The 23,321-nt window shown below is 43.1% G+C and overlaps 1 protein-coding gene across 4 annotated transcripts in view; it reads left to right on the forward strand.

Annotated features, from left to right (window-relative positions):
* Positions 1–23,321, forward strand: part of dlg4a (discs, large homolog 4a (Drosophila)) — a 143,710-nt gene that overhangs the window by 113,807 nt on the left and 6,582 nt on the right. For all 4 annotated transcript variants that reach the window (XM_014128989.3, XM_082958244.1, XM_082958245.1 and 1 more), the window contains 9 exons: positions 392–528; positions 18,475–18,616; positions 18,794–18,929; positions 19,293–19,449; positions 19,596–19,698; positions 19,827–19,941; positions 20,707–20,883; positions 21,196–21,238; positions 21,633–21,663. In XM_014128989.3, coding sequence (XP_013984464.1) covers positions 392–528; positions 18,475–18,616; positions 18,794–18,929; positions 19,293–19,449; positions 19,596–19,698; positions 19,827–19,941; positions 20,707–20,883; positions 21,196–21,238; positions 21,633–21,663 — 1,041 coding nt within the window. The remainder of the gene's footprint in view (positions 1–391; positions 529–18,474; positions 18,617–18,793; positions 18,930–19,292; positions 19,450–19,595; positions 19,699–19,826; positions 19,942–20,706; positions 20,884–21,195; positions 21,239–21,632; positions 21,664–23,321) is intronic.

Here is a 23,321-nt window from a genome sequence, read left to right on the forward strand (position 1 = left end):
CATATTTGTGTATCTGTCAGTTATTATTTACATTTGCATTATCTTACATCTTTCTTCCTACCTCCGTCTCTCTCTCACATGCTCTCTCACTCTCCTTCTCTTTCTCTCCCTCTCTCTGTTTCTCTCTTGCTCGCTCTCTCTCTCTCTCTCTCTCTCTCTCTCTCTCTCTCTCTCTCTCTCTCTTTCTCTCTTCTCTTTTTGTCTCCCTCTCTCTCTCTCGCTCTCTCTCTGTTTCTGTTTCTCTCTCTCTCTTTCTCTCTTTCTCCCCCTCTCCCCTCTCTCTGTTTCTGTCTCTCTCTCTTTCGCTCTCTCTCTCTCTGTTCCTGTCTCTTTCTCACTCTCTCTCTCTCTCGCTCTCTCTCTCGCTCTCTCTGCCTTATCCTGTCCCTAGGTTTAGGTTTCAGCATTGCTGGAGGAGTGGGTAACCAGCACATTCCAGGAGACAACAGCATCTATGTCACTAAGATCATCGAGGGTGGAGCTGCTCACAAGGACCAGCGGCTGCAGATAGGGGATAAGATACTGGCGGTCAGTCCACACACACACACACACACACACACACACACACACACACACACACACACACACACACACACACACACACACACACACACACACACACACACACACACACACACACACACACACACACACACACACACACACACACACATAGTAGAGGAACACTTAGACACGCCAACACATTTTGTCTACTTCAGTAGCTTAGGTGCATTAAGAGCCTAGATAAATTACAGTTTTATTTTTCACAGCCTAAGATTACTTTCATTAATATCGTAATAAATGTGTGAGATGGGCAAGTTATTTAACCTCAGCACTGCTGCTGCTGCTGCTGCCTGCACTGTGTGGCACTACTGCCATCTCTTGGAACATGGAGCAACTGCAGCTGAGTGTGGGGTTAGACTCAATATGGACTCAATGCAGAAGCTATATTGTAGGTGTCCCTGCCAAATGGAGCCTGGTCCACTGCTGCATGTCCCAACGAGCCATGACATCATATCAGTCATGTAGAATAGCTTCAAAACCTTCCCAATGAGCCATGACATCATATCAGTCATGTAGAATATATTCAAAACCTTCCCAACGAGCCATGACACCATATCAGTCATGTAGAATAGCTTCAAAACCTTCCCAACGAGCAATGACATCATATCAGTCATGTAGAATAGCTTCAAAACCTTCCCAACGAGCCATGACACCATATCAGTCATGTAGAATAGCTTCAAATCCTTCCCAGTCATGTAGAATAGCTTCAAAATCTTTATAGCTTCAGAAGCTTTATAGATGCCTGTCAGCACACCAGGAGCTATTTTACTGCATCTCTGATGTACAGGTTAGAAACATCTCTGATGTACAGGTTACAAACATCTCTGATGTACAGGTTAGAAACATCTCTGATGTACAGGTTACAAACATCTCTGATGTACAGGTTAGAAACATCTCGGATGTACAGGTCACAAACATCTCGGATGTACAGGTCACAAACATCTCTGTTGTACAGGTCACAAACATCTCTGATGTACAGGTCAGAAACATCTCTGATGTACAGGTCACAAACATCTCTGATGTACAGGTCACAAACATCTCTGATGTACAGGTCACAAACATCTCTGATGTACAGGTCACAAACATATCTGATGTACAGGTCACAAACATCTCTGATGTATAGGTCACAAACATCTCTGATGTACAGGTCACAAACATCTCTTATGTACAGGGCCCCCGGACGGGAAACATCTCTGATGTACAGGTCAGAAACATCTCTGATGTACAGGTCACAAACATCTCTGATGTACAGGTCAGAAACATCTCTGATGTACAGGTCGCAAACATCTCTGATGTACAGGTCACAAACATCTCTGATGTACAGGTTAGAAACATCTCTGATGTACAGGTTAGAAACATGTGTAGCAGCGAGTGTCTGTGCATTCAGATGAACAGTGTGTGTCTGTGTATTCAGGTGAACAGTGTGTGTCTGTGTATTCAGGTGAACAGTGTGTGTCTGTGTATTCAGGTGAACAGTGTGTGTCTGTGTATTCAGGTGAACAGTGTGTGTCTGTATTCAGGTGAACAGTGTGTGTCTGTGTATTCAGGTGAACAGTGTGTGTCTGTGTATTCAGGTGAACAGTGTATGTCTGTGTATTCAGGTGAACAGTGTGTGTCTGTGTATTCAGGTGAACAGTGTGTGTCTGTGTATTCAGGTGAACAGTGTGTGTCTGTGTATTCAGGTGAACAGTGTGTGTCTGTGTTTAGGTGAACAGTGTGTGTCTGTGTTTAGGGGAACAGTGTGTGTCTGTGTTTAGGTGAACAGTGTGTGTCTGTGTATTCAGGTGAACAGTGTGTGTCTGTGTTTAGGTGAACAGTGTGTGTCTGTGTATTCAGGTGAACAGTGTGTGTCTGTGTTTTAGTGAACAGTGTGTGTCTGTGTATTCAGGTGAACAGTGTGTGTCTGTATTCAGGTGAACAGTGTGTGTCTGTGTATTCAGGTGAACAGTGTGTGTCTGTGTATTCAGGTGAACAGTGTGTGTCTGTATTCAGGTGAACAGTGTGTGTCTGTGTATTCAGGTGAACAGTGTGTGTCTGTGTATTCAGGTGAACAGTGTGTGTCTGTGTATTCAGGTGAACAGTGTGTGTCTGTGTATTCAGGTGAACAGTGTATGTCTGTGTATTCAGGTGAACAGTGTGTGTCTGGGTTTTAGTGAACAGTGTGTGTCTGGGTTTTAGTGAACAGTGTGTGTCTGTGTATTCAGGTGAACAGTGTGTGTCTGGGTTTTAGTGAACAGTGTGTGTCTGGGTTTAGGGGAACAGTGTGTCTGTGTATTCAGGTGAACAGTGTGTGTCTGTGTTTAGGTGAACAGTGTGTGTCTGTATTCAGGTGAACAGTGTGTGTCTGTATTCAGGTGAACAGTGTGTGTCTGTGTATTCAGGTGAACAGTGTGTGTCTGTGTTTAGGGGAACAGTGTGTGACTGTGTTTAGGGGAACAGTGTGTGTCTGTGTGTTTAGGTGAACAGTGTGTGTCTGTGGGCTTAGGTGAACAGTGCATTCAGGTGAACAGTGTGTGTCTGTATTCAGGTGAACAGTGTGTGTCTGTGGGTTTAGGTGAACACTGTGTGTCTGTGGGTTTAGGTGAACAGTGTGTGTCTGTGGGTTTAGGTGAACAGTGTATTCAGGTGAACGGTATTTTCAAGTGACCAGTAGTTGTGCGAGGGTAAAATCACTGTGGAAGCCAAGCCAGTAAAAAAGCCGTATTACAACCTATTTTGTGATAATTGCGTTGTTTGCTCGATAACCCATTCGTTCATATGTCACTGTAATATACAATAAGGCAAAAAGACAGTCAAACAGTGGTGAATAAATTCAACTACACATTGGTTTGTGTCATTGGTTTGTGTCAAAAACCAGAGAGCATCATCTGTCCAGTGAAGTCCACAAAGCAAATATTGCATACAAACAGTTACGTATATCACATGCAGTATGGTCAAGCAAGTTAATGTTTTCCACAGTCTACTAAACAACTAGTAATTTAGAACGACGGTGTTACCGCAAGTCAACAGGAGCAGTGTGTGTGTGTGTGTGTGTGTGTGTGTGTGTGTGTGTGTGTGTGTGTGTGTGTGTGTGTGTGTGTGTGTGTGTGTGTGTGCGTGCGTGCACAATTAAAACAAAAAATGTTGACTCACCCTGCTTGTAAACTAGTTGAAAGCCAATACCATCCTCCTCTCTTTCATGTTGGCAAAATGTTCTATGGCTCTGTCATACAGTACACGTTTAGTTTTTGTTGTCATAGGCTACCTAGCTAAAATGCTTGCTAGCCTGACTTACTTGCATGGGCAACAATGAACCAGCTAAGTTACCTAGCTAGTTAATGTGAGCCTACTAAGCTACATCTAGGCTACATATTGAACTTCAATCGTCTCAGGACAGTGGCACAATATATTAATTTATGGTTGGATCAGAATCGGCATCAGAATCGGCATCAGAATCATTGGCCTGTACAGAAAATTAAGCCAGGACAACCAGGACAGCTCAGCTCAACGCTGATTGGCTAATTCTTTATAATTTTCTTATCAAGGGAGGCCAAACGCTTGCTGGCATCAATCAATCAAATGCCACGGCGGCAACATGTTATACTCTTTTGATCCAGACAGCATCAGATACATGGGCTACACATACTGAGACAGAGGGGCGCTGTTTCCCTCGCTCTGATGATTTCTCTGGTGATTTCTCTGGTGATTTCTCTGGTGATTTCTCTGGTGATTTCTCTGATGATTTCTCTGATTATTTCTCTGGTGAGATTCAGCCACTTGTGAATTGATGGAAAATTATGAAAACACAGAGGCGAAAGAAAAAAAATACTGGTCAAATATTTGGGTAGCCTGGCTTCTCTTGGCATCCATGAATACACACCACTGCAGGTGAACAGTGTGTTTAGGTGAACAGTGTGTTTAGGTGAACAGTGTGATTAGGTGAACAGTGTGTTTAGGTGAACAGTGTGTTTAGGTGAACAGTGTGTTTAGGTGAACAGTGTGATTAGGTGAACAGTGTGTTTAGGTGAACAGTATGTTTAAGTGAACAGTATGTTTAAGTGAACAGTGTGATTAGGTGAACAGTGTGATTAGGTGAACAGTGTGATTAGGTGAACAGTGTGTTTAAGTGAGCAGTGTGTTTAAGTGAGCAGTGTGTTTAAGTGAGCAGTGTGTTCAGGTGAACAGTGTGTGTCTGTGTTCAGGTGAACAGTGTGTTTAGGTGAACAGTGCGTTTAGGTGAACAGTGCGTTTAGGTGAACAGTGTGTTTAGGTGAACAGTGTGTTTAGGTGAACAGTGTGTTTAGGTGAACAGTGTGTGTCTGTGTATTTAAGTGAACAGTGTGTTCAGGTGAACAGTGTGTTCAGGTGAACAGTGTGTTCAAGTGAACAGTGTGTTTAAGTGAACAGTGTGTTTAGGTGAACAGTGTGTTTAGGTGAACAGTGTGTTTAGGTGAACAGTGTGTTTAGGTGAACAGTGTGTTTAAGTGAACAGTTTGATTAGGTGAACAGTTTGATTAGGTGAACAGTGTGTTTAGGTGAACAGTGTGTTTAGGTGAACAGTGTGTTTAAGTGAACAGTTTGATTAGGTGAACAGTTTGATTAGGTGAACAGTGTGTTTAGGTGAACAGTGTGTTTAGGTGAACAGTGTGTTTAAGTGAGCAGTGTGTGTCTGTGTTCAGGTGAACAGTGATGTTTAGGTGAACAGTGTGTTCTAGGTGAACAGTGTGTTTAGGTGAACAGTGCTGTTTAGAGTGAACAGTTATGATTTAGGTGAACAGTGTGTTTAGGTGAACAGTGTGTTTAGGTGAACAGTGTGTTTAGGTGAGCAGTGCTGTTTAAGTGAACAGTGTGTGTCTGTGTGTTCAGGTGAACAGTGTGTTTAGGTGAACAGTGTGTTCAAGTGAACAGTGTGTTTAAGTGAACATTGTGTTCAGGTGAACAGTGTGTTTAAGTGAACATTGTGTTCAGGTGAACAGTGTGTTTAAATGGACAGTGTGTTTAGGTGAACAGTGTGATTAGGTGAAGAGTGTATTTAGGTGAACATTGTGTGTCTGTGTGTTCAGGTGAACAGTGTGTTTAAGTGAACAGTGTGTTTAGGTGAACAGTGTGTTTAGGTGAACAGTGTGTTTAGGTGAAGAGTGTGTTTAGGTGAACAGTGTGTTTAGGTGAACAGTGTGTTTAAGTGAACAGTGTGTTTAGGTGAACAGTGTGTTTAGGTGAACAGTGTGTTTAAGTGAACAGTGTGTTCAGGTGAACAGTGTGTGTATTTGTGTTTAAGTGAGCAGTGTGTTCAGGTGAACAGTGTGTGTCTGTGTGTTCAGGTGAACAGTGTGTTTAGGTGAACAGTGTGTTTAAGTGAGCAGTGTGTTTAAGTGAGCAGTGTGTTTAAGTGAACAGTGTGTTTAAGTGAGCAGTGTGTTTAAGTGAACAGTGTGTTTAAGTGAACAGTGTGTTTAAGTGATCAGTGTGTTTAGGTGAACAGTGTGTTTAGGTGAAGAGTGTGTTCAGGTGAACAGTGTGTTTAAGTGAACAGTGTGTTTAAGTGAACAGTGTGTTTAAGTGAACAGTGTGTGTCTGTGTGTTTAGGTGGACAGTGTGTTTAGGTGAACAGTGTGTTTAGGTGAACAGTGTGTTTAGGTGAACAGTGTGTTTAGGTGAACAGTGTGTTTAGGTGAACAGTGTGATTAGGTGAACAGTGTGATTAGGTGAACAGTGTGATTAGGTGAACAGTGTGTTTAGGTGAACAGTGTGTTTAAGTGAGCAGTGTGTTCAGGTGAACAGTGTGTGTCTGTGTTCAGGTGAACAGTGTGTTTAGGTGAACAGTGCGTTTAGGTGAACAGTGTGTTTAGGTGAACAGTGTGTTTAGGTGAAGAGTGTGTGTCTGTGTATTTAAGTGAACAGTGTGTTCAGGTGAACAGTGTGTTTAAGTGAACAGTGTGTTTAAGTGAACAGTGTGTTTAGCTGAACAGTGTGTTTAGGTGAACAGTGTGTTTAGGTGAACAGTGTGTTTAGGTGAACAGTGTGTTTAGGTGAACAGTGTGTTTAGGTGAACAGTGTCTTTAGGTGAACAGTGTGTTTAAGTGAACAGTGTGTTTAGGTGAACAGTGTGTTTAAGTGAGCAGTGTGTTTACGTGAACAGTGTGTGTCTGTGTTCAGGTGAACAGTGTGTTTAGGTGAACAGTGTGTTTAGGTGAACAGTGTGTTTAGGTGAACAGTGTGTTTAAGTGAACAGTGTGATTAGGTGAACAGTGTGATTAGGTGAACAGTGCGATTAGGTGAACAGTGTGTTTAGGTGAACAGTGTGTTTAAGTGAGCAGTGTGTGTCTGTGTTCAGGTGAACAGTGTGTTCAGGTGAACAGTGTGTTTAGGTGAACAGTGTGTTTAGGTGAACAGTGTGTTTAAGTGAACAGTGTGATTAGGTGAAGAGTGTGTTTAGGTGAAGAGTGTGTTTAGGTGAACAGTGTGTTTAAGTGAACAGTGTGTTTAAGTGAGCAGTGTGTTTAAGTGAGCAGTGTGTTCAGGTGAACAGTGTGTGTCTGTGTTCAGGTGAACAGTGTGTTTAGGTGAACAGTGCGTTTAGGTGAACAGTGCGTTTAGGTGAACAGTGTGTTTAGGTGAACAGTGTGTTTAGGTGAACAGTGTGTGTCTGTGTATTTAAGTGAACAGTGTGTTCAGGTGAACAGTGTGTTCAGGTGAACAGTGTGTTCAAGTGAACAGTGTGTTTAAGTGAACAGTGTGTTTAAGTGAACAGTGTGTTTAGGTGAACAGTGTGTTTAGGTGAACAGTGTGTTTAAGTGAGCAGTGTGTTTACGTGAACAGTGTGTGTCTGTGTTCAGGTGAACAGTGTGTTCAGGTGAACAGTGTGATTAGGTGAACAGTGTGATTAGGTGAACAGTGTGTTTAGGTGAACAGTGTGTTTAGGTGAACAGTGTGTTTAGGTGAACAGTGTGTTTAAGTGAACAGTTTGATTAGGTGAACAGTGTGTTTAGGTGAACAGTGTGTTTAAGTGAGCAGTGTGTTTAGGTGAACAGTGTGTTTAGGTGAACAGTGTGATTAGGTGAACAGTGTGATTAGGTGAACAGTGTGTTTAGGTGAACAGTGTGTTTAAGTGAGCAGTGTGTTCAGGTGAACAGTGTGTGTCTGTGTTCAGGTGAACAGTGTGTTTAGGTGAACAGTGCGTTTAGGTGAACAGTGTGTTTAGGTGAACAGTGTGTTTAGGTGAACAGTGTGTGTCTGTGTATTTAAGTGAACAGTGTGTTCAGGTGAACAGTGTGTTTAAGTGAACAGTGTGTTTAAGTGAACAGTGTGTTTAAGTGAACAGTGTGTTTAGGTGAACAGTGTGTTTAAGTGAGCAGTGTGTGTCTGTGTTCAGGTGAACAGTGTGTTCAGGTGAACAGTGTGTTTAGGTGAACAGTGTGTTTAAGTGAACAGTGTGTTTAGGTGAACAGTGTGTTTAGGTGAAGAGTGTGTTTAGGTGAAGAGTGTGTTTAGGTGAAGAGTGTGTTTAGGTGAACAGTGTGTTTAAGTGAACAGTGTGTTTAAGTGAGCAGTGTGTTTAAGTGAGCAGTGTGTTCAGGTGAACAGTGTGTGTCTGTGTTCAGGTGAACAGTGTGTTTAGGTGAACAGTGCGTTTAGGTGAACATTGTGTTTAGGTGAACAGTGTGTTTAGGTGAACAGTGTGTGTCTGTGTATTTAAGTGAACAGTGTGTTCAGGTGAACAGTGTGTTCAGGTGAACAGTGTGTTCAAGTGAACAGTGTGTGTCTGTGTTCAGGTGAACAGTGTGTTTAGGTGAACAGTGCGTTTAGGTGAACAGTGTGTTTAGGTGAACAGTGTGTTTAGGTGAACAGTGTGTGTCTGTGTTCAGGTGAACAGTGTGTTCAGGTGAACAGTGTGTTTAGGTGAACAGTGTGTTTAGGTGAACAGTGTGTTTAGGTGAAGAGTGTGTTTAGGTGAAGAGTGTGTTTAGGTGAAGAGTGTGTTTAGGTGAACAGTGTGTTTAGGTGAACAGTGTGTTTAAGTGAACAGTGTGTTTAAGTGAGCAGTGTGTTTAAGTGAGCAGTGTGTTCAGGTGAACAGTGTGTGTCTGTGTTCAGGTGAACAGTGTGTTTAGGTGAACAGTGTGTTTAGGTGAAGAGTGTGTTTAGGTGAAGAGTGTGTTTAGTTGAAGAGTGTGTTTAGGTGAACAGTGTGTTTAGGTGAACAGTGTGTTTAGGTGAACAGTGTGTTTAAGTGAGCAGTGTGTTTACGTGAACAGTGTGTGTCTGTGTTCAGGTGAACAGTGTGTTCAGGTGAACAGTGTTATTAGGTGAACAGTGTGATTAGGTGAACAGTGTGTTTAGGTGAACAGTGTGTTTAGGTGAACAGTGTGTTTAGGTGAACAGTGTGTTTAAGTGAACAGTTTGATTAGGTGAACAGTGTGTTTAGGTGAACAGTGTGTTTAAGTGAGCAGTGTGTTTAGGTGAACAGTGTGTTTAGGTGAACAGTGTGATTAGGTGAACAGTGTGATTAGGTGAACAGTGTGTTTAGGTGAACAGTGTGTTTAAGTGAGCAGTGTGTTCAGGTGAACAGTGTGTGTCTGTGTTCAGGTGAACAGTGTGTTTAGGTGAACAGTGCGTTTAGGTGAACAGTGTGTTTAGGTGAACAGTGTGTTTAGGTGAACAGTGTGTGTCTGTGTATTTAAGTGAACAGTGTGTTCAGGTGAACAGTGTGTTTAAGTGAACAGTGTGTTTAAGTGAGCAGTGTGTTTAGGTGAACAGTGTGTTTAGGTGAAGCGTGTGTTCAGGTGAACAGTGTGTTTAGGTGAAGAGTGTGTTTAGGTGAAGAGTGTGTTTAGGTGAAGAGTGTGTTTAGGTGAACAGTGTGTTTAGGTGAACAGTGTGTTTAAGTGAACAGTATGTTTAAGTGAGCAGTGTGTTTAAGTGAGCAGTGTGTTCAGGTGAACAGTGTGTGTCTGTGTTCAGGTGAACAGTGTGTTTAGGTGAACAGTGCGTTTAGGTGAACAGTGTGTTTAGGTGAACAGTGTGTTTAGGTGAACAGTGTGTGTCTGTGTATTTAAGTGAACAGTGTGTTCAGGTGAACAGTGTGTTTAAGTGAACAGTGTGTTTAAGTGAACAGTGTGTTTAGGTGAACAGTGTGTTTAAGTGAGCAGTGTGTGTCTGTGTTCAGGTGAACAGTGTGTTCAGGTGAACAGTGTGTTTAGGTGAACAGTGTGTTTAAGTGAACAGTGTGTTTAGGTGAACAGTGTGTTTAGGTGAAGAGTGTGTTTAGGTGAAGAGTGTGTTTAGGTGAAGAGTGTGTTTAGGTGAACAGTGTGTTTAAGTGAACAGTGTGTTTAAGTGAGCAGTGTGTTTAAGTGAGCAGTGTGTTCAGGTGAACAGTGTGTGTCTGTGTTCAGGTGAACAGTGTGTTTAGGTGAACAGTGCGTTTAGGTGAACATTATGTTTAGGTGAACAGTGTGTTTAGGTGAACAGTGTGTGTCTGTGTATTTAAGTGAACAGTGTGTTCAGGTGAACAGTGTGTTCAGGTGAACAGTGTGTTCAAGTGAACAGTGTGTGTCTGTGTTCAGGTGAACAGTGTGTTTAGGTGAACAGTGCGTTTAGGTGAACAGTGTGTTTAGGTGAACAGTGTGTTTAGGTGAACAGTGTTTGTCTGTGTTCAGGTGAACAGTGTGTTCAGGTGAACAGTGTGTTTAGGTGAACAGTGTGTTTAGGTGAACAGTGTGTTTAGGTGAAGAGTGTGTTTAGGTGAAGAGTGTGTTTAGGATGAACAGTGTGTTTAGGTGAACAGTGTGTTTAAGTGAACAGTGTGTTTAAGTGAGCAGTGTGTTTAAGTGAGCAGTGTGTTCAGGTGAACAGTGTGTGTCTGTGTTCAGGTGAACAGTGTGTTTAGGTGAACAGTGTGTTTAGGTGAACAGTGTGTTTAGGTGAAGAGTGTGTTTAGGTGAACAGTGTGTTTAGGTGAAGCAGTGTGTTTAGGTGAACAGTGTGTTTAAGTGAACAGTGTGTTTAAGTGAGCAGTGTGTTTAAGTGAGCAGTGTGTTCAGGTGAACAGTGTGTGTCTGTGTTCAGGTGAACAGTGTGTTTAGGTGAACAGTGCGTTTAGGTGAACATTGTGTTTAGGTGAACAGTGTGTTTAGGTGAACAGTGTGTGTCTGTGTATTTAAGTGAACAGTGTGTTCAGGTGAACAGTGTGTTTAAGTGAACAGTGTGTTTAAGTGAGCAGTGTGTTTAGGTGAACAGTGTGTTTAGGTGAAGAGTGTGTTCAGGTGAACAGTGTGTGTCTGTGTGTTCAGGTGAACAGTGTGTTCAGGTGAACAGTGTGTTTTGGTGAACAGTGTGTTCAGGTGAACAGTGTGTTTAAGTGAACAGTGTGTTTAAGTGAACAGTGTGTTTAAGTGAACAGTGTGTGTCTGTGTGTTCAGGTGAACAGTGTGTTTAGGTGGACAGTGTGTTTAGGTGAACAGTGTGTTTAGGTGAACAGTGTGTTTAAGTGAACAGTGTGTTTAGGTGAACAGTGTGTTTAAGTGAACAGTGTGTTTAGGTGAACAGTGTGTTTAGGTGAACAGTGTGTTTAGGTGAACAGTGTGTTTAAGTGAACAGTGTGTTCAGGTGAACAGTGTGTGTCTGTGTGTTCAGGTGAACAGTGTGTTTAGGTGAACAGTGCATTTAAGTGAGCAGTGTGTTCAGGTGAACAGTGTGTTCAGGTGAACAGTGTGTTTAAGTGAACAGTGTGTTTAAGTGAACAGTGTGTGTCTGTGTGTTCAGGTGAACAGTGTGTTTAAGTGAACAGTGTGTTTAGGTGAACAGTGTGTTTAGGTGAACAGTGTGTTTAGGTGAACAGTGTGATTAGGTGAACAGTGTGTTCAGGTGAACAGTGTGTTTAGGTGAACAGTGTGTTTAGGTGAACAGTGTGTTTAGGTGAACAGTGTGTTTAGGTGAACAGTGTGTTTAGGTGAACAGTGTGATTAGGTGAACAGTGTGATTAGGTGAACAGTGTGTTTAGGTGAACAGTGTGTTTAGGTGAACAGTGTGTGTCTGTGTATTTAAGTGAACAGTGTGTTCAGGTGAACAGTGTGTTTAAGTGAACAGTGTGTTTAAGTGAGCAGTGTGTTTAGGTGAACAGTGTGTTTAGGTGAAGAGTGTGTTCAGGTGAACAGTGTGTGTCTGTGTGTTCAGGTGAACAGTGTGTTTTGGTGAACAGTGTGTTCAGGTGAACAGTGTGTTTAAGTGAACAGTGTGTTTAAGTGAACAGTGTGTTTAAGTGAACAGTGTGTGTCTGTGTGTTCAGGTGAACAGTGTGTTTTGGTGAACAGTGTGTTTAGGTGGACAGTGTGTTTAGGTGAACAGTGTGTTTAGGTGAACAGTGTGTTTAAGTGAACAGTGTGTTTAAGTGAACAGTGTGTTTAGGTGAACAGTGTGTTTAAGTGAACAGTGTGTTCAGGTGAACAGTGTGTGTCTGTGTGTTCAGGTGAACAGTGCGTTTAGGTGAACGGTGCGTTTAAGTGAGCAGTGTGTTCAGGTGAACAGTGTGTTCAGGTGAACAGTGTGTTTAAGTGAACAGTGTGTGTCTGTGTGTTCAGGTGAACAGTGTGTTTAGGTGAACAGTGTGTTTAGGTGAACAGTGTGTTTAGGTGAACAGTGTGATTAGGTGAACAGTGTGATTAGGTGAACAGTGTGATTAGGTGAACAGTGTGATTAGGTGAACAGTGTGTTTAGGTGAACAGTGTGTTTAGGTTAACAGTGTGTTTAGGTGAACAGTGTGTTTAGGTGAACAGTGTGTTTAGGTGAACAGTGTGATTAGGTGAACAGTGTGATTAGGTGAACAGTGTGTTTAGGTGAACAGTGTGTTTAGGTGAACAGTGTGTGTCTGTGTATTTAAGTGAACAGTGTGTTCAGGTGAACAGTGTGTTTAAGTGAACAGTGTGTTTAGGTGAACAGTGTGTTTAGGTGAACAGTGTGTTTAGGTGAACAGTGTGTTTAGGTGAACAGTGTGATTAGGTGAACAGTGTGTTTAGGTGAACAGTGTGTTTAGGTGAACAGTGTGTTTAGGTGAACAGTGTGTTTAGGTGAACAGTGTCTTTAGGTGAACAGTGTCTTTAGGTGAACAGTGTGTTTAAGTGAACAGTGTGTTTAAGTGAACAGTGTGTTTAGGTGAACAGTGTGTTTAAGTGAGCAGTGTGTTTACGTGAACAGTGTGTGTCTGTGTTCAGGTGAACAGTGTGTTTAGGTGAACAGTGTGTTTAGGTGAACAGTGTGTTTAGGTGAACAGTGTGTTTAAGTGAACAGTGTGTTTAGGTGAACAGTGTGTTTAAGTGAACAGTGTGATTAGGTGAAGAGTGTGTTTATGTGAACAGTGTGTTTAAGTGAACAGTGTGTTTAAGTGAGCAGTGTGTTTAAGTGAGCAGTGTGTTTAAGTGAGCAGTGTGTTCAGGTGAACAGTGTGTGTCTGTGTTCAGGTGAACAGTGTGTTTAGGTAAACAGTGCGTTTAGGTGAACATTGTGTTTAGGTGAACAGTGTGTTTAGGTGAACAGTGTGTGTCTGTGTGTTTAGGTGAACAGTGTGTGTCTGTGTATTTAAGTGAACAGTGTGTTCAGGTGAACAGTGTGTTCAGGTGAACAGTGTGTTCAAGTGAACAGTGTGTTTAAGTGAACAGTGTGTTTAGGTGAACAGTGTGTTTAGGTGAACAGTGTGATTAGGTGAACAGTGTGTTTAGGTGAACAGTGTGTTTAGGTGAACAGTGTGTTTACGTGAACAGTGTGTGTCTGTGTTCAGGTGAACAGTGTGTTTAGGTGAACAGTGTGTTTAAGTGAACAGTGTGATTAAGTGAACAGTGTGATTAGGTGAACAGTGTGTTTAGGTGAACAGTGTGTTTAAGTGAGCAGTGTGTGTCTGTGTTTAGGTGAACAGTGTGTTTAGGTGAACAGTGTGTTTAGGTGAACAGTGTGTTTAGGTGAACAGTGTGTTTAGGTGAACAGTGTGTTTAAGTGAACAGTGTGTTTAAGTGAACAGTGTGTTTAAGTGAACAGTGTGATTAGGTGAACAGTGTGTTTAGGTGAACAGTGTGTTTAAGTGAGCAGTGTGTGTCTGTGTTCAGGTGAACAGTGTGTTCAGGTGAACAGTGTGTTTAGGTGAACAGTGTGTTCAGGTGAACAGTGTGTTTAGGTGAACAGTGTGTTCAGGTGAACAGTGTGTGTCTGTGTGTTCCAGTGAACAGTGTGTTTAAGTGAACAGTGTGTGTCTGTGTGTTCAGGTGAACAGTGTGTTTTGGTGAACAGTGTGTTTAGGTGGACAGTGTGTTTAGGTGAACAGTGTGTTTAGGTGAACAGTGTGTTTAAGTGAACAGTGTGTTTAAGTGAACAGTGTGTTTAAGTGAACAGTGTGTTTAGGTGAACAGTGTGTTTAAGTGAACAGTGTGTTCAGGTGAACAGTGTGTGTCTGTGTGTTCAGGTGAACAGTGCGTTTAGGTGAACGGTGCGTTTAAGTGAGCAGTGTGTTCAGGTGAACAGTGTGTTCAGGTGAACAGTGTGTTTAAGTGAACAGTGTGTGTCTGTGTGTTCAGGTGAACAGTGTGTTTAGGTGAACAGTGTGTTTAGGTGAACAGTGTGTTTAGGTGAACAGTGTGATTAGGTGAACAGTGTGATTAGGTGAACAGTGTGATTAGGTGAACAGTGTGTTTAGGTGAACAGTGTGTTTAGGTTAACAGTGTGTTTAGGTGAACAGTGTGTTTAGGTGAACAGTGTGTTTAGGTGAACAGTGTGATTAGGTGAACAGTGTGATTAGGTGAACAGTGTGTTTAGGTGAAAAGTGTGTTTAGGTGAACAGTGTGTGTCTGTGTATTTAAGTGAACAGTGTGTTCAGGTGAACAGTGTGTTTAAGTGAACAGTGTGTTTAGGTGAACAGTGTGTTTAGGTGAACAGTGTGTTTAGGTGAACAGTGTGTTTAGGTGAACAGTGTGATTAGGTGAACAGTGTGTTTAGGTGAACAGTGTGTTTAGGTGAACAGTGTGTTTAGGTGAACAGTGTCTTTAGGTGAACAGTGTCTTTAGGTGAACAGTGTGTTTAAGTGAACAGTGTGTTTAAGTGAACAGTGTGTTTAGGTGAACAGTGTGTTTAAGTGAGCAGTGTGTTTACGTGAACAGTGTGTGTCTGTGTTCAGGTGAACAGTGTGTTTAGGTGAACAGTGTGTTTAGGTGAACAGTGTGTTTAGGTGAACAGTGTGTTTAAGTGAACAGTGTGTTTAGGTGAACAGTGTGTTTAAGTGAACAGTGTGATTAGGTGAAGAGTGTGTTTAGGTGAACAGTGTGTTTAAGTGAACAGTGTGTTTAAGTGAGCAGTGTGTTTAAGTGAGCAGTGTGTTTAAGTGAGCAGTGTGTTCAGGTGAACAGTGTGTGTCTGTGTTCAGGTGAACAGTGTGTTTAGGTAAACAGTGCGTTTAGGTGAACATTGTGTTTAGGTGAACAGTGTGTTTAGGTGAACAGTGTGTGTCTGTGTGTTTAGGTGAACAGTGTGTGTCTGTGTATTTAAGTGAACAGTGTGTTCAGGTGAACAGTGTGTTCAGGTGAACAGTGTGTTCAAGTGAACAGTGTGTTTAAGTGAACAGTGTGTTTAGGTGAACAGTGTGTTTAGGTGAACAGTGTGTTTAGGTGAACAGTGTGATTAGGTGAACAGTGTGTTTAGGTGAACAGTGTGTTTAGGTGAACAGTGTGTTTACGTGAACAGTGTGTGTCTGTGTTCAGGTGAACAGTGTGTTTAGGTGAACAGTGTGTTTAAGTGAACAGTGTGATTAAGTGAACAGTGTGATTAGGTGAACAGTGTGTTTAGGTGAACAGTGTGTTTAAGTGAGCAGTGTGTGTCTGTGTTTAGGTGAACAGTGTGTTTAGGTGAACAGTTTGTTTAGGTGAACAGTGTGTTTAGGTGAACAGTGTGTTTAGGTGAACAGTGTGTTTAAGTGAACAGTGTGTTTAAGTGAACAGTGTGTTTAAGTGAACAGTGTGATTAGGTGAACAGTGTGTTTAGGTGAACAGTGTGTTTAAGTGAGCAGTGTGTGTCTGTGTTCAGGTGAACAGTGTGTTCAGGTGAACAGTGTGTTTAGGTGAACAGTGTGTTCAGGTGAACAGTGTGTTTAGGTGAACAGTGTGTTTAAGTGAACAGTGTGTTTAAGTGAACAGTGTGTTTAGGTGAAGAGTGTGTTTAGGTGAAGAGTGTGTTTAGGTGAAGAGTGTGTTTAGGTGAACAGTGTGTGTCTGTGTGTTCAGGTGAACAGTGTGTTTAGGTGAACAGTGTGTTTAGGTGAACAGTGTGTTTAAGTGAGCAGTGTGTTTACGTGAACAGTGTGTGTCTGTGTTCAGGTGAACAGTGTGTTTAGGTGAACAGTGTGTTTAGGTGAACAGTGTGTTTAGGTGAACAGTGTGTTTAAGTGAACAGTGTGTTTAGGTGAACAGTGTGTTTAAGTGAACAGTGTGATTAGGTGAAGAGTGTGTTTAGGTGAACAGTGTGTTTAAGTGAACAGTGTGTTTAAGTGAGCAGTGTGTGTCTGTGTGTTTAAGTGAACAGTGTGTTCAGGTGAACAGTGTGTGTCTGTGTGTTCAGGTGAACAGTGTGTGTCTGTGTGTTCAGGTGAACAGTGTGTTTAAGTGAACAGTGTGTTTAAGTTAACAGTGTGTTTAAGTGAACATTGTGTTCAGGTGAACAGTGTGTTTGGGCGAACAGTGTGTTTAAGTCAACAGTGTGTTTAGGTGAACAGTGTGTTTAAGTGAACAGTGTGTTTAGGTGAACAGTGTGTTTAGGTGAACAGTGTGTTCAGGTGAACAGTGTGTGTCTGTGTGTTTAAGTGAACAGTGTGTTCAGGTGAACAGTGTGTGTCTGTGTGTTCAGGTGAACAGTGTGTTTAAGTGAACAGTGTGTTTAAGTGAACAGTGTGTTTAAGTGAACAGTGTGTTTAAGTGAACATTGTGTTTAAGTGAACAGTGTGTGTCTGTGTGTTCAGGTGAACAGTGTGTTTTGGTGAACAGTGTGTTTTGGTGAACAGTGTGTTTTGGTGAACAGTGTGTTTAGGTGAGCAGTGTGTTTAGGTGAACAGTGTGTTTAGGTGAAGAGTGTGTTCAGGTGAACAGTGTGTGTCTGTGTGTTCAGGTGAACAGTGTGTTTAAGTGAACAGTGTGTTTAAGTGAACAGTGTGTTTAAGTGAACAGTGTGTTTAAGTGAGCAGTGTGTTTAAGTGAGCAGTGTGTTCAGGTGAACAGTGTGTGTCTGTGTGTTCAGGTGAACAGTGTGTTTAGGTGAACAGTGTGTTTAAGTGAGCAGTGTGTTTAAGTGAGCAGTGTGTTTAAGTGAGCAGTGTGTTTAAGTGAGCAGTGTGTTCAGGTGAACAGTGTGTTTAAGTGAACAGTGTGTTTAAGTGAACAGTGTGTCTTGAAGTGAACAGTGTGTTTAGGTGAACAGTGTGTTTAGGTGAACAGTGTGTTTAGGTGAAGCAGTGTGTTCAGGTGAACAGTGTGTGTCTGTGTGTTCAGGTGAACAGTGTGTTTCAGGTGAACAGTGTGTTTAAGTGAACAGTGTGTTTAAGTGAACAGTGTGTTTAAGTGAGCAGTGTGTTTAAGTGAGCAGTGTGTTCAGGTGAACAGTGTGTGTCTGTGTGTTCAGGTGAACAGTGTGTTTAGGTGAACAGTGTGTTTAAGTGAGCAGTGTGTTTAAGTGAGCAGTGTGTTTAAGTGAGCAGTGTGTTTAAGTGAGCAGTGTGTTCAGGTGAACAGTGTGTTTAAGTGAACAGTGTGTTTAAGTGAACAGTGTGTTTAAGTGAACAGTGTGTGTGCGTGGCTGTGTGTTCAGGTGAACAGTGTGTTTTGGTGAACAGTGTGTTTAGGTGAACAGTGTGTTTAGGTGAACAGTGTGTTTAGGTGAACAGTGTGTTTAAGTGAGCAGTGTGTTTAGGTGAACAGTGTGTTTAGGTGAACAGTGTGTTCAGGTGAACAGTGTGTGTCTGTGTGTTCAGGTGAACAGTGTGTTTAAGTGAACAGTGTGTTTAGGTGAACACACTGTTCACTTAAACTCACTGTTCACCTGAACACACAGTGTGTTTAGGTGAACAGTGTGTTTAAGTCAACAGTGTGTTTAGGTGAACAGTGTGTTTAGGTGAACAGTGTGTTTAGGTGAACAGTGTGTTTAGGTGAACAGTGTGTTCAGGTGAACAGTGTGTGTCTGTGTGTTTAAGTGAACAGTGTGTTCAGGTGAACAGTGTGTGTCTGTGTGTTCAGGTGAACAGTGTGTTTAAGTGAACAGTTTGTTTAAGTGAACAGTGTGTTTAAGTGAACAGTGTGTTTAAGTGAACAGTGTGTTTAAGTGAGCAGTGTGTTCAGGTGAACAGTGTGTGTCTGTGTGTTCAGGTGAACAGTGAGTTTAAGTGAACAGTGTGTTTAGGTGAACAGTGTGTTTAGGTGAACAGTGTGATTAGGTGAACAGTGTGTTTAGGTGAGCAGTATGTTTAGGTGAGCAGTGTGTTTAAGTGAACAGTGTGTTCTGTTGAACAGTGTGTTCAGGTGAACAGTGTGTTTAACCCCTGTGCGGCCTCCGTCCTGTATGCGGGATGGACATCCAGCGAAAAATCATATCGCCATTAGCATAACAAAATTTAATATTTTTTTTTTTCAATTTGTTTTTCAAATTATATCGTTTTATAGATACACCTCTCCTGAATCGAACCACATTGTGCGATTTCAAAAAGGCTTTACAGCAAAAGCAAATCATTAGATTATGTTAGAGGAGTATATCGTAAAAGTAGCCACATAGCCATTTTCCGACCAACCACATGAATCACAAATAACCAATAAACAGCTAAATGCAGCACAGTGTGTTTAAGTGAACAGTGTGTTTAGGTGAACAGTGTGTTTAGGTGAACAGTGTGTTCAGGTGAACAGTGTGTGTCTGTGTGTTCAGGTGAACAGTGTGTGTCTGGAGGACGTGATGCATGAGGATGCAGTTGGAGCCCTGAAGAACACAGCTGAGGTGGTTTACCTCAGGGTGGCCAAGCCCAACAACGTCTACCTGAACTCCTACAACCCCCCTGACCTCACCAGCAGTAAGTGTGTGTGTGTGTGTGTGTGTGTGTGTGTGTGTGTGTGTGTGTGTGTGTGTGTGTGTGTGTGTGTGTGTGTGTGTGTGTGTGTGTGTGTGTGTGTGTGTGTGTGTGTGTGTGTGTGTGTGTGTGTGTGTGTGTGTGCGCTCAGCTCTAATGGTCCATGTCTTCTTTCTCCAGCATACTCCCCTCACATGGACACAGATCTTGGCCCCACCTACCTTGGATCAGATTACCCACAAGCCCTCACTCCCACCTCGCCCAGTCGCTTCTCTCCAGTGTTGCACAGCTTGATGGGGGATGAAGACCTTCCCAGGTGAGCAAAGCTTTCTGGGCTCACTCATATACCAAATCAAGCCATGCCCTTTCTGAAAGGCATCTCATGTGGATCGTAAATGATTGGCTTGGTGTGAAATTGAAAAGCTCCTGGCGGGGGTGGATTTGGTTGACATAGACCTGACCCAGAGCTAACCAAGTATTATTCCATTTTTCTCTCTCTGCATCCCTCCTTCTCGTGCCCCAAAATGCCGTGTCCCCATTTCACTACACATATCTCTCGACCCTTCTCCCCTCCCCCCACATTATCTCTCCCTCTTGTTACTCTCCTCCTTCCCCTCCATTTCTCCTCGTCTCTCCCTGACCCCCCGTCCCTCTCCCTCCTCCCTGCTCTCTCTGTCAGGGAGCCTAGGAGAGTGCTGATCCACCGGGGTTCTACAGGCCTGGGTTTTAACATCGTGGGAGGAGAGGATGGAGAGGGGATCTTTATCTCCTTCATCTTGGCAGGGGGGCCTGCCGACCTCAGCGGAGAGCTGCGCAAGGGCGACCAAATCCTCAGCGTAAGGACACTCACGCACACACTCTCTATCAATTTCTCTCTCTCTCTCTCTCACACACACACACACATACACACATACACACACACACATACACAGCTTCATACACACACTTATTTTGTGTGCGTGTGCGTGTGTGTGCGTGTCAGGTGAATGGAGTGGACCTGCGTATCGCCACCCATGAGCAGGCTGCTGCAGCCCTGAAGAACGCTGGCCAGACTGTCACTATCATTGCCCAGTACAGACCAGAGGGTGAGGCCAGCACTAGAGTAACCTAGCATTGAACACCACACTGCACACCCATACGCCAAGGAACCATACATGAACTAATGTATGTGTGTGTGTGTTCACCCTACATATGCTAATGTGTGTGGGTTCAGAATACAGCCGTTTCGAAGCGAAGATCCACGACCTGAGGGAACAGCTGATGAACAGCAGCATGGGTTCTGGTCAGACAACACTGAGAAGCAACCCCAAGAGAGGCTTCTACATCAGGTACTCATTAATACTGCACTATATACTATATACAACCCCAAGAGAGGCTTCTACATCAGGTACTCATTAATACTACATTATATACTATAGACAACCCCAAGAGAGGCTTCTACATCAGGTACTCATTAATACTGCATTATATACTATATACAACCCCAAGAGAGGCTTCTACATCAGGTACTCATTAATACTGCATTATATACTATATACAACCCCAAGAGAGGCTTCTACATCAGGTACTCATCAATACTGCACTATATACTTTAAACAACCCCAAGAGAGGCTTCTACATCAGGTACTCATTAATACTGCACTATATACTATATACAACCCCGAGAGGCTTCTACATCAGGTACTCATTAATACTGCACTGTATACTATATACAATCACACAACCACAACACTGCTACTACCAGGCTAGTACAACACTATGTACTATATACAACCACAACATTGCTACTACCAGGCTAGTACAACACTATGTACTATATACAACCACAACATTGCTACTACCAGGCTAGTACAACACTATGTACTATATACAACCACAACACTGCTACTACCAGGCTAGTACAACACTATGTACTATATACAACCACAACACTGCTACTACCAGGCTAGTACAACACTAAGTACTATATACAACCACAACACTGCTACTACCAGGCTAGTACACTCCTCAGAGCATGACAACCCACTAGACTCCAAAGAAAAGCTGTACTGCTTCTATAACTGTGTCTTCTACCTCTCCTCTGTCTGTCCCAGGGCCCTGTTTGACTATGATAAGACAGCAGACTGTGGTTTCCTGAGCCAGGCGGTGGGCTTCAGGTTTGGTGATGTGCTCCATGTCCTGGACTGTGGTGATGAGGAGTGGTGGCAGGCCAGACGGGTCAGCCCGCAGACAGAAGCTGAGGAGGTCGGATTTATTCCCAGCAAACGCAGGTCAGACACCTCACAGCACTGCCCGTGTGTGTGTGTGTGTGTGTGTGTGTGTGTGCGCGCGCGTGCGTGCGTGTTTGTTGAAGTTTGTGTGTGACTGTATTTCGATCAGCTTTTTTCTTTTAATATACTATTAGTTGTTTTGCTTCTGTATGAGGTACTGCATAGACAGCATGATTGATGCTGTTTTCTATGGTTACGTAGCAGATGTTTGACTTTCAGCTGTTCACACGCTCCTGTCTCCTGCTCTTTTTGTCTCACTCTCTTTCTCTCCCTCTGCCTTTTACTGCCTTCTTTCATTCCTAACCCCTTCAGGGTAGAAAGGAAAGAGTGGTCTCGCATGGGCACAAAAGAAAGGGTAAGCACATTAGTTAGTGGGCATCTATGAATGATCTTACATCAGTGTGTTCTTCTGTCTCTGTCTAAACTTCTGTTTTGTCTGTGTTGACTATGTGCTGTGCTGACTATGAACATTTTAACATTTTGACCATGTTCTGTTATAATATCCACCCTGCACAGCCAGAAGAGGACTGGCCACCCCTCATAGCCTGGTTCCTCTCTAGGTTTCTTCCTAGGTTTTTGGCCTTTCTAGGGAGTTTTTCCTAGGGAGTTTTTCCTAGCCACCGTGCTTCTTTCACATGCTTTGCTTGCTGTTTGGGGTTTTAGGCTGGGTTTCTGTACAGCACTTTGAGAATATCAGCTGATGTACGAAGGGCTATATAAAAATAAATTTGATTTGATTTGTTGTGTAGGATCGCAGTCAAGACAGCCTCGGGTCTCAAGGTAAGCAGGCGTAGAGGAGGGGAGTGGCTCAACCCTCAGTACAGGAAGAATGACATGGGGGTAGCAGCTGACTGACTGACTGACTGACTGACTGATGACTAGCTGACTGACTGCTGACTTACTGACTAGCTGACTGACTTACTGACTGACTGACTGACTAGCTGACTGACTAGCTGACTGTTGACTGTCTGACAGACTGACTAGCTTACTGACTGCTGACTGACTAGCTGACTGTTGACTGTCTGACTGACTGCTGACTGAATGACTGACTGACTGACGAGCAGACTGACTGACTAGCTTACTGACTGGTGACTGACTGCTGACTGACTAGCTGACTGTTGACTGACTGCTGACTGAATGACTGACTGACTGACTAGCAGACTGACTGTCTAGCAGACTGACTGAATGACTAGTTAACTGAACGTCTGACTAGCTTACTGACTGCTGACTGACTGACTAGCTTACTGACTGCTGACTGACTAGCAGACTGTCTGACTGACTGCTGACTGAATGAATGAATGAATGACTGACTGACTGACTAGCAGACTGTCTAGCAGACTGACTGAATGACTAGTTAACTGACCGTCTGACTAGCTTACTGACTGCTGACTGACTAGCTGACTGTTGACTGACTGACTAGCTGACTGACTAACTAGCTTACTGACTGCTGACTGACTAGCTGACTGCTGACTGTCTAGCTGACTGTTGACTGACTGCTGACTGCTGACTGAATGACTGACTGACTGACTGAATGAATAGTTATCTAACTGTCTAACTGACTACTGACTGAATGACTGACTGACTGACTGAATGACTAGTTATCTGACTGTCTGACTGACTGCTGACTGAATGACTGACTGACTGACTAGCAGACTGACTGTCTAGCAGACTGACTGAATTACAAGTTATCTGACTGTCTGACTGACTGACTAGCAGACTGACTGTCTAGCAGACTGACTGAATGACTGACTGACTGACTGACTGAATGACTAGTTATCTGACTGTCTGACGACTGCTGACTGAATGACTGACTGACTGACTGACTGACTAGCAGACTGACTGTCTAGCAGACTGACTGAATTACTAGTTATCTGGCTGTCTGACTGACTGACTAGCAGACTGACTGTCTAGCAGACTGACTGAATGACTAGTTAACTGACTGTCTGAATGAATGACTGCTGACTGACTAGCAGACTGACTTCTGACTGACTAAGTGCTGACTGACTGACTAGCAGATGTCTGACTAGCTGACTGACTGAATGACTGCTGACTGAATGACTGACTGACTGACTAGCAGATGTCTGACTAGCTGACTGACTGAATGACTGCTGACTGACTGCTGACTGAATGACTGACTGACTGACTAGCAGACTGACTGACTAGCTGACTGACTGAATGACTGCTGACTGACTGTCTAGCAGACTGACTATCTGACTGACTGACTAGCTGACTGACTAGCTGACTAGCTGACTGACTGACTGACTGACTGACTGCTGACTAACTCTCTGACTATCTGACTGACTGACTAGCTGACTGACTAGCTGACTGACTGCAGACTAACTCTCTGACTAGCTGACTGACTGAATGACTGCTGACTGACTGCTGACTGAATGACTGACTGACTGATTAGCAGACTGACTGACTAGCTGACTGACTGA

This window comes from Salmo salar, chromosome 11 (assembly GCF_965601325.2).
Source record: "Salmo salar chromosome 11, fSalSal1, whole genome shotgun sequence".
Lineage (NCBI taxonomy): Eukaryota > Metazoa > Chordata > Actinopteri > Salmoniformes > Salmonidae > Salmo > Salmo salar.